We start from the raw sequence: 10,539 nt of genomic DNA, 5'->3' as shown, positions 1-10,539 counted from the left end.
ACTGAGTGTTACCACTCTAACACCACATTGCCACATGAGACATTTCCAAAGCTTTAACATAAGTAGACTTCGCAAGAATTCTATTAGGCGATATTCTAACAATACTACCAAGAATTCAAAACTAGCTAAGATTTCCAATCTCCAAAAGGATCAATTCTAACAACACAAGAATGATAGTGGATTTGGTTGATGAAATCTCTGGTGATACACGGTTACCAATACATTAACCTAGGTCATCAACTTGCCTCAAATCTACACAATGCTTCCACAAGGAATATTTTTATTTTAATTCTAAGGATAACGCCAAAATGATTTTCTAAAATGTCGTCAAGACCACAAAACTGTCCAAAACTGAAGAAAAACTAACATATTATTCCGTATTCGATGAGGTGGCAAGATTCAGACATTAGATACAAAAGCCAAAAATGCTCACATCACGCGTGTGATGAACACAATACTGCCCAACTTATGCTCTGATACCAAACTGACACACCCCGACCCAGAAAGTCCACTAGGATTCCGAATCGAGCTGTGCTGGCCGACACCTGGAAGGTGACGAAGCCATAGAAGGTGATAATGTGTAAAAAAAGTGAATAAATTTAAGTTTAAAAGTGCCTATATACACAAATACGCGGCGAGTGGGTATGAACCTATTTCACGCATGATACAGAGCATAATTAAGCACATTAAGGTAAGATAATGATTATACTGTCATAAGGAGCCACCTGAATCGGGAGTGCCACAAGTCCTCGTCAATACGAAACTTGTTATTAGAACCTGGAGAGGTGCAACAATAGAAAACGTGAGTGATTGAAACAAAGATTTTCAAAATCATTTCTATTATCAAAGATAGTAACCCCTCGTCGTAAAACATGTATAGTTTCCAACAAATCATACTACGTAAAAGTATGAAATCAAAAGTATACTAAAAGTAAACCCAGAAGTATACCACTATCCAACATCTCATTAGCAATATAAATAATCACGTGCTTAATAAACGATACCAGCATGCAAGTCAGAATCACCTATGGTGACCTGTACAACTGTACATATATATCACATCAATCAATGCTAGCACATAAGTCGGAGTCACCTATAGTGACCTGTACGACTTATCTATATCTCATTACATATCTCATCATTTATAGCTAGCATATAAGTCGGAGTCACCTGTAGTGACTTGTACGACTAGCCCATATCTCATCAATCATGACTAGCATATAAGTCGGAGTCACCTATAGTGACCTGTACGACTTATCCATATCTCATCAATCATGGCTACCATATAAGTCAGAGTCATCTCTTGTGACCTGTACGACTTACCCATATCTCATCAATCAAGGCTAGTATATAAGTCGGAGTCACCTCTTGTGACCTATATGACTTATCCATGTCTCATCACATATCTCATCAATCATTGCTAGCCAATAACTTAATAACACGCTAGCTAATAACTCAATAAGTATACCTGTACACGAGTCGAAACCACCTAAAGTGGTCTGTACGATAGGACTGGGTGTAAATAAGTACGCTCAAGTGTTACGATCACGTGAAGACTAGGTGAATAATCGCGGGTCACCTACGAGTCGGAACCACGTAAAGTGGTCTATACGACAAGACTATGCACTTACCTTGGATCCAAGGTGAGCGTAAGGTGCGGGAGGTGAACATCACGTGAAGGATTGTGCCCTGGCCACGGGCGGGAGCACTGACATCGGGGTGCAGGTTTATGAGTTATAATATATCTCAACACAGTCATACTCACTACCATCACTATCATCAACATGTACTCACCTGAAGTTTACCTGGCCTTCGCAACATCATTTAGCACTTCAAAGCATTCACAATGGTTAGGTTCAGGTAATATACACATGAATATGCCATGATGTAAATCTGAAATTCAACTATATCATACTTCCAGATATATATAAACATATATACAAATGGCATGAAATGCATAAACTGTAACATCTCACTCCCGAACTATTTACTTTCGAGAGTAATCAATGATGACAAGTCAAGTTAGACACTAGTTAGATTAACTATCATTACCTAGCTTCCCTTACTTCAATTTCTTGATTCTTTACATCTTAATTTATGACCAATATTTAACTACCAAAACCTAAGGTTATATCTTGCATTTTCTACCAAACTCCTTCACACTATTCAATTCCTCAAACAAGGCTATTGTCTCAATTATTTAGTCTCATTTATTGTATGGCCGCATCTAACATCTCGTTAGACTGCCTACGTACCCTAAACAGGGATTAAGCCATTTGTAGTTTACATCCATTATTTGTAGGTGACATGCATAAATCAATTTAAAAGCGTTTGTGGAACTATTAATTATATGCCTATGATAAAAGGAAAAAATCCACTCACCTGGAGTCCACGCTATGATTCTCTAGCATGCGTATCGAGGCGTCCCAAATGATTGGCGCCTAGAACAATTATTGAATCATATCTCAGAACTCTTATTAATAGAATACATAATTCACATAAAACACATCCTCAAGGACATTCTAAAATAGTTTGAGACCCATTGACCATAAGTTAACCGTCGATCAAAGACCGACAGTAGGGTCTACAACCTTGCATAACTCCATCCGGCAGATCTGCATATCAGATTTCCAGTCCACGACTTCCAAAGATTCACATTATGCTTCTAGAATAACATACCAAAATTTCATTACGATCCAACGGTCGGATCTTCGTCAATTACCCAAAACCAAGTGGCGATTAACATTTACTTTATAAACTTACAAATCCAATTTGGGAAGATCGGCATATCAGATTTCCAATCTGTAAGTTTCTATGGTGCTCAAATGTTATGTACTATAACATATTAAATTTTAATGACGATCCAACGGTCGGATCATCGATTCATATAAATACTTATTAACGTATCGTACCGAATTTAGGTTCTAATGATCAACCTACGTCATTCAAATATCAACAATGAATTCAAGACATTTAATATAGCATAAAAATAGCATTGGCGGCCCATTGACCACTCGCCGCCTCCGGTGGCGGTCGGCCGCCCCGACTCGCCGGAAAATTCCACTATTTCCAAAAATTACCAATATTTACAGAATTGTAGGTCTCAATGAGTAGAGTAAACTTTATACCTGTGGCCATGTCTAATTTTGTCGAGAAACACCTCAATTTTACATAATTCCGCCGGAAACCCTAAAAAGGGTGTGCTTCGATTCGACCTCCATGCTCACTCCGATGCCTCCACAAGTGTTTGGGCTTTGTTCCTGAGGTTGATGGGAGTCTATTTGTGGTGGCAATTGGAAGAAATTGTTTTAGAAATGGGAGAATCGACACAAGACCCGCCGCACCCACCGGTGCGATGTTTCCCGAATTCCATGCTAAAATCTATGATTTTTGGGGTATAATTGGAAGAGAGAAGGTTATAGAGGGGTTTCCAAGTGGTTGTTTGATGTAATTCACCGAAAAACGGGGTGAAAACCCGTCGGAAGTGTGTGTGTGGCGCCGATCGGGTCGGGTCACCAAGAATCGGGTCCCGATCCCCGCTTTTACTTTCCTCTCCTCTTCCCTCCTTTTTTTCTTTTCTGGTTGGTCCTCCTCCCATCTTCCTCCTTTCCATCCTGCAACTCTCCACTTTCTCCTCTCCTTTGCTGCCATTAGGCAGTATGTCCCCATTTTTCCTTCCTCTTTGCTCTCTTCCCTGTTTCCGTCACATACACACGCACACACTCACTTACGGTGCTATCCTCTTTTTTTTTTTTTTTTTGCATATATTAAAATAATATAAATAGAATAATTATTTCTTCAAAATACTTTCGGTTCTTAATTCCAAATTCACTTCCGCTTGTGCTTTCTCGTTCATATCGTCGAGTACTTCAGGAATATACTAAAAGAATATTTAGTACGTCTCACAACCCGTTGGTCTATGAAAGTCAAAACCTTCGCCTCTAGGGCATTTTTGTAAATTCACATTATAAAATTTATAAAATAATAAAATTTGGGATGGGTTGTCACGTATATGATTTCCATAATTGGTACGTTATGTTTAATAGGATGTTAGTTGTATTTTTAGAATTTTAATGATATTTTTTATTTGAGTAATGAAAAGTGTCTTTTGAAATGAATTATGGGATAATATATCTCCTAGATTTAAGGATTTAGGTGATATTAATTTGTCATATGATTGGTAAACCAAATATATGCAATTTTTTTTATTAAAAATTAGATAAGAATGTTTGGTCAAAACTCTAAAAGCTATGGATGTTAAATCTAAGAATTTCAAAATTGAGGCACCTACATCAAAATACCCCTAGTTTTTATAGTATTTATCTTCTTCTATATATAAAGCCAACAATAAAAGTGAATAATACTTTTTGGTGTCACAAGCTTTAACAAAAATAATTGGATAAAAATGCCCCTCAAGCAAAAAAATTCAAAGGCAACCCAAAATAATGCATCAAATGTGGTAGGGGTATTTTCGTCATTTTAACATTATTTTTTAATAATTAATTTTTTGTACTTTTTTTAATTAGTACATCACAATAGGTTAGCAATAATGTGATTCAATCAACTGTTCATTCAATATTATTTTCTCTATTTTTAAACACGTTCAAAATATCTTAAGAGGCGTGCAATGCCAGTTATAAAAAAAGTCTTTCGCACGTGGATAATACTGTGATTAAATTAGATGTCAAATGATTTTTTTTTTTTAACAAATGATATTATCTACACTAAGTGGGAGAGGATGAGCTTAGCCTTGCAATGAACTAGCAATAATGTGATTCAATCAGCTGCTTATTAAATATTAGTTTCTCTATTCTTAATGTAAATTTTATAGAGACCGATTTTATTACGTGGATTCAGCTGCTTTAATTGGTTTATGAGGGGTTTCTTCTAGCATGATCTAAGATTATTCATTTATTTCAAATATTTGACTTTCCTTCTGTCAATTTAAGGATATAAATACATTTAAAACGTGAAATGCCGTGATTCAAAAAATATATTTTAGATAAGCATGAGTGCGTGCGTGAAAACTAGTCAATATCAAATATGAAAATGGAACCTTGAACATAACATGCCCAAAAATATTAGTCGGTTAATCAGAGAGTATAATTATTAGTTTTTATATTTTTTATAGTATTTATCAATATCAAATATGGAAACGGAACCTTGAACATAACATGCGCTAAAAATATTAGTTTTTATAATTTTCATGCAAATTAAATTGAATCATTAATGTTAAGAAAACTCTCTTAAATGGACTTTTCATACACTCTCTTCTACTTCACAAGTTAATATCAACCTTCGTAATAACAAAACATTATATCTAAAATAAAAGATAAAAGAAAATTTATAAAAAATTTTACTTTTAAAAATCTACTTAATGTTTCTCTAAACTAAATAATTCACCGAAAAAAATATTAGTCGGTTGAATTGTGCGCCACTGAAAATGGAACTGTTCAATCGAACTGTGTGCCGCCCCATAAGTACACAATCCGTCTCAGTTCTTCTTTTCCAAGATGGGTGGAGTTCCTCTTCAGATTTGTTCCACTATGATCACTAGATCAAGTGATTTATACCTTAAATTTCATTTTACTTTCCACCTATTTTGATTCTTTAAAAGTTATAATAATTTTTCACCGTTAGAGGAAATTTTAAAAATCTAAATCACTTGATCCGATGATTTTGATGGAAGAGATCCGAAAAGAATTTCTTTACTTCTAAGATAATCTATGGGAGATTTGGTCAGGTGATACTTATGCTTCACAAGTTTTCATTCACAGAGTACTTCCAACTATTATTTTTTCTACACTTAATCTCTCTCAATTTTTTTTTTTATTGAAACGAGTATGATTAAATTACATTGATATTTTATATTAATTTTTTTAAAAAAAAGACAAAAAGATAGAGAGCAAAATGTAAGAGGGAAAGAAGAAGGGAGAGAATAGAAAGAGAGAGAATTTCTCCCTATTATAAATGATATTGCCATTCATTGGCAGCAAATTAATCTCCACAAGTATAAAATCATATCATTGAGTCACTTGATCAATAAATAAAGTTGTAACTCAAACATGAATGAATGGAAGAAGAAAACGTATTAAAATATATTAAAATATAGTTTGGTGATAAGGAAGCAGAATATGAAGCAGCTGACAATTGTTTTTGTTACCCTAAACCTCAGAATTTGGACACCTGGTTCCCATGCAGTGCCCCTCTCTCACATGCTAGCTATCTTAAAAGAAACCACCCATCTGCTGGTTTTTGCAGAAAGTCTCTTTCACTCGGTTACTTGGATATATACAAAGCTGTATAAGGAGCTGCAAGGAAGTTGTAGCAATTAAGAGGCTTTGTTTTGAATGTTTGAGAGTTGAGATCATGGCCTCAGCAAGCACCGCAGCTGATATTTCTGAAGCAAAGATCACACCAATTGTCATCATTTCATGTATACTCGCTTCAAGTGGAGGCCTCATGTTTGGTTATGAGGTTGGCATTTCTGGTCAGTAACCACAAACACCCACAATTTTTTACTTTTTAATTTGTTTGTCTAATTAATACTGTTGTTTATATTAATTTTTGGGGCTTTTTTTTTGACAAATTCCATACGAAATTCATTTAAACTATGGGAAGAAAGATTCGAACTTATGTTTGGAGAGCCAGTATAATGTTTTAACCCAACTTGACTGGAGTACAATATTTTCGCCATTGGTTGTACTTGATGCAGGCGGTGTGACAGCTATGCCAGGTTTCTTGAAAAAGTTCTACCCAGACGTGTACACTAGCACTCAGAAACTGAAGACCAATAGCAATTACTGCAGATTTAACAATCAAGGCCTGCAATTGTTCACCTCTTTGTTGTACCTTGCTGCTTTGGTATCGACCTTCTTTGCATCGTACACTACCAAAAGGCTAGGGCGAAGGCTGACCATGTTAATTGCTGGGTTTTTCTTCATTGTTGGTACAGTTCTTAATGCTTCATTTCAAGAACTTTCCATGGTTATCATTGGTAGGATCTTTCTTGGCTGCGGAGTTGGTTTCGCCAATCAGGTTTTTAACTTTGTATTGTTTATAATTTTGTTATTCCTCCATATTTTGAGACTCTTAACAGCAATTTTCTAATCCTTTATCAATTTGTAGCAATATATTTCCTAAAAGAGGTAGTCAGGGCAACTTTAATCACAATTTCAGGTAATAGTGTCACATTCAAATCTTAAAGAATAGGGTGATGTTAAGGAGGAAGAAAGAGTGACAACCACTGCCAAGTCACTCATTACCACTGCATCAGATGAAACAAGATGATCTGCATATAATTTTTGGTGCTTATATTGCCTTTATTTGTTAAAAAAGGAAATTTGGAAGAAAATAAAGCCCTTTACTTTTAACTAAAATTCTTAATTAAAAAGGGAACTTTTGGTCTTTTTCAAAATTAAATTTTGTGAGGCTTAGCTCACTCTCTCACCTGTTAAGATATATAATATCGTTTGTTCAATATTTTTTTGGTCATTTTTACATTGAAAAGACTTAATTGACCCTGTACTTTTAATTAATTGGATTCATACAGTTTGTTTGCCTAATTCGAGTTTGCTCGAGGACCCCTCGAGAAAGGTCGATCTGTGACATCCCTTTAGTAATATTGCAGCAAGCATAAATAGCACTCAAGGGATAAAGTTGTTATCAATGGGGTATCGAGCAATGGGAACAAGGCAAAAGCTTTGAATACAATGAAAACTGTAAGGTTAGTTAAGTTTTTCATAAAAATTCTAAAAATTTTGAATGGAGGGGCAAAAGCCCTTTCGAGCCTCTAAATAAGGCATTTCTCTAAATTTCCCATTTTAAAACTATGTTTTTGAGGATTTAAAGATAATTAAGCATTTTATGTTTCGCATTTGAAGTTTACAATTTAGAGTTTAAAATTCAAATGTAAGTCTAAAAAGAATATTGATCTGTATCATATGCCCCATATGAAGAGGAGCTTCAGCTTTCCTTTTCTTGCTTTTAAGCCATATATGTTTTTCCCCTAATTTGGTCATCGAGTAATGGTTTCGATGTTTTGATGTTTTGCAGGCTGTGCCACTATTCCTTTCGGAGATTGCACCCACAAGAATTCGTGGAGGACTCAACATACTTTTCCAACTAAATGTAACCGTTGGAATTCTTTTTGCTACCCTTGTCAATTATGGTGCTGCTAAGTACGTCCCCTTCTCCTTGGTTTGAAAGAGTACTCCTATATATGAAGAATATCAACAATTGAAATTAGGTTCTTATTCTACTAGACACATGAAGAGAAATGTCTATAATGATTATCGAGATACAACATTAATGGGCATGAATTAATTTTTTCTTACTTCTTGTGCTTTACCACCATCCACTATAATTGATATGTAATTATGTGTTCTGCCAAATACAGGATTAAAGGGGGATGGGGTTGGAGGGTATCGCTGGGTTTGGCCGGTGTTCCGGCACTCTTGCTGACCTTGGGGTCTCTTATTGTGGTAGACACTCCTAACAGTTTGATACAACGTGGTAAGTTGGATGAAGGAAGAGCAGTACTTAAAAGGATCAGAGGCACCGAAAACGTTGAAGCCGAGTTCTCGGAGATACTGGAGGCAAGTAGTGCAGCCAAAGAAATAAAGCACCCCTTTAAAAATCTCCTTAAATGGAAGAATCGCCCCCCACTGGTGATTGCAATAGCAATGCAGGTCAGTATATATACACATACATTGGTTACTACAATTGAAAAGTAGTAGTGTAATGTTAACATTAATGATGTTTTCTCTACAGATCTTCCAGCAGTTCACAGGCATGAATGCAATTCTTTTCTATGCTCCCATTTTATTTGCGACCATGGGCTTTGGCAACAATGCCTCCCTTTATGCCGCAGTTATACTAGGAGCTGTCAATGTCCTTGCAACGATTGTATCTATCTTCTTGGTTGACAAAGTTGGGCGTCGAATGCTGTTATTAGAAGCTGGGATCCAAATGTTGCTTTCTCAATTGGTTATCGGAATAGTGCTAGCCTTCAAGGTTAAGGATCACTCTAATAACTTATCTTATGGTTTGGCGATTGTGGTGGTGGTCATGGTGTGCACTTTCATCTCCGCCTTTGCCTGGTCTTGGGGACCCCTCGGGTGGTTAATTCCTAGTGAGACATTTCCGTTGGAGACTCGGTCAGCGGGGCAAAGTGTGACCGTTTGCATGAACATGCTTTGCTGTTTTCTTATAGGACAAGTCTTCCTCTTAATGCTTTGCAGTATGAAGTATGGCGTCTTCTTGTTTTTCTCTGCTTGGGTCTTGGTCATGTCACTCTTTGTGCTATGTTTGGTTCCCGAGACCAAAAATGTCCCTATTGAGGAGATGGCAGAGAGAGTGTGGAAGCAACATTGGTTTTGGAAGAGATATAAAGACGACTACGGAGGTGGTCGAGTCAAATAATTTTATTTTTATGATTACATTGGAGGGTTCCAAGAGAAAATGTCATCAAAATAACTGTGTTAAATCCCTCTCATGCATCATTATGTTGAAGTTTGTAAAACTATAACGAACTTAGTTAATGGTTCGTTTTGTTTAATATTATGTGTGGAATGCAGGTGTACTGTCTTGTATTATTTGATTGGCATTGCTTAATGTATTAACCTCCATGCACAAGCATCAGGATCATAATCCATAAGGATAAGTCGTTTTAGAATTTAAAAGGCAGAGTCCCACGTGAAAGTGTGTTAGTTTTTTGAGATAGGTTTTTGGAGGAATTAAACCTGAACCTATCCTAATTAATTCTGATTCATTATCCACCTCCCTTACCACCTTGAAGCATATTGACAAATGTAGTAGGACAATAACACTATGCAGTTTTCAACGAAATCGCTCGATTGAGATTTGATTTTCGCTACCGCCCCCTACATATTTGATACCCTCTCCTACAACATCTAAACAACGAAAAAGACACTGTAAGAGCCGTTAACACCTCGAATTTTCCCTCTCCACTATGGTTGCTTAAAAAGTTCAAGAAAATCTAGTTTCTTTTTGCTCTCTGTATTCGAAGAAAAAGTTATGTTCAGCCTCCTCCAACTCCAGGCTTCTCTTCTCCTACGGTATGAAAGCCCAAGAAAGCGATTTACATTAAGGCCCCCGACAAGGCTTAATTAGTTCCTTTTCCGAAATAAAGCAATTATTTCTGTTCAAAAGACTTTCACAAAACCTGTCTTACAAAGGAGTAATGCTAGAGAAACTAAATTTATAGACAAAATTTTGTAAACTAAATGATATGGCAGTTGCTAATTGGATTATTATTTAAGTATTGATAAATGTGCTCAATTATATTGATGACACATCATTTAGACCCTATACAAAGTGATGTAGTGATTAGTCCTTCATCCGCGTCAACTACGCTCTAGTATCTAGCTAGTTACAGCAATAGTAAATATGTGAACAAATAAACCACACACGAAATTTTGTTCAAAAAAAAAAAAAAAAAAAAAAAATCATACAAGAATTTTAATTATACAGAAAATAGCTTACATATTGAATTTGAATAGAAATTTGCGACGGATA

General features: G+C 35.8%; 1 protein-coding gene across 1 annotated transcript; it reads left to right on the top strand.

Moving 5' to 3' along the window:
• The first annotated feature begins 6,369 nt into the window (after nucleotides 1-6,369).
• Nucleotides 6,370-9,496, top strand: LOC103954186 (sugar transport protein 13). Its single transcript, XM_009365992.3, has 5 exons — nucleotides 6,370-6,490; nucleotides 6,716-7,038; nucleotides 8,056-8,180; nucleotides 8,399-8,690; nucleotides 8,773-9,496. Exons 1-5 carry the CDS (start codon nucleotides 6,370-6,372, stop codon nucleotides 9,421-9,423), a joined length of 1,512 nt encoding a protein of 503 aa, XP_009364267.2. The 3' UTR covers nucleotides 9,424-9,496.
• Nucleotides 9,497-10,539: the final 1,043 nt, after the last annotated feature.

This window comes from the organism of the source record quoted next, unplaced genomic scaffold, assembly GCF_019419815.1.
Source record: "Pyrus x bretschneideri cultivar Hongxiangsu unplaced genomic scaffold, Pyrus_bretschneideri_v1 Contig6, whole genome shotgun sequence".
In the NCBI taxonomy this organism is placed as follows: Eukaryota; Viridiplantae; Streptophyta; class Magnoliopsida; order Rosales; family Rosaceae; genus Pyrus; species Pyrus x bretschneideri.
This window is presented reverse-complemented; position numbering and strand designations above follow the sequence as displayed.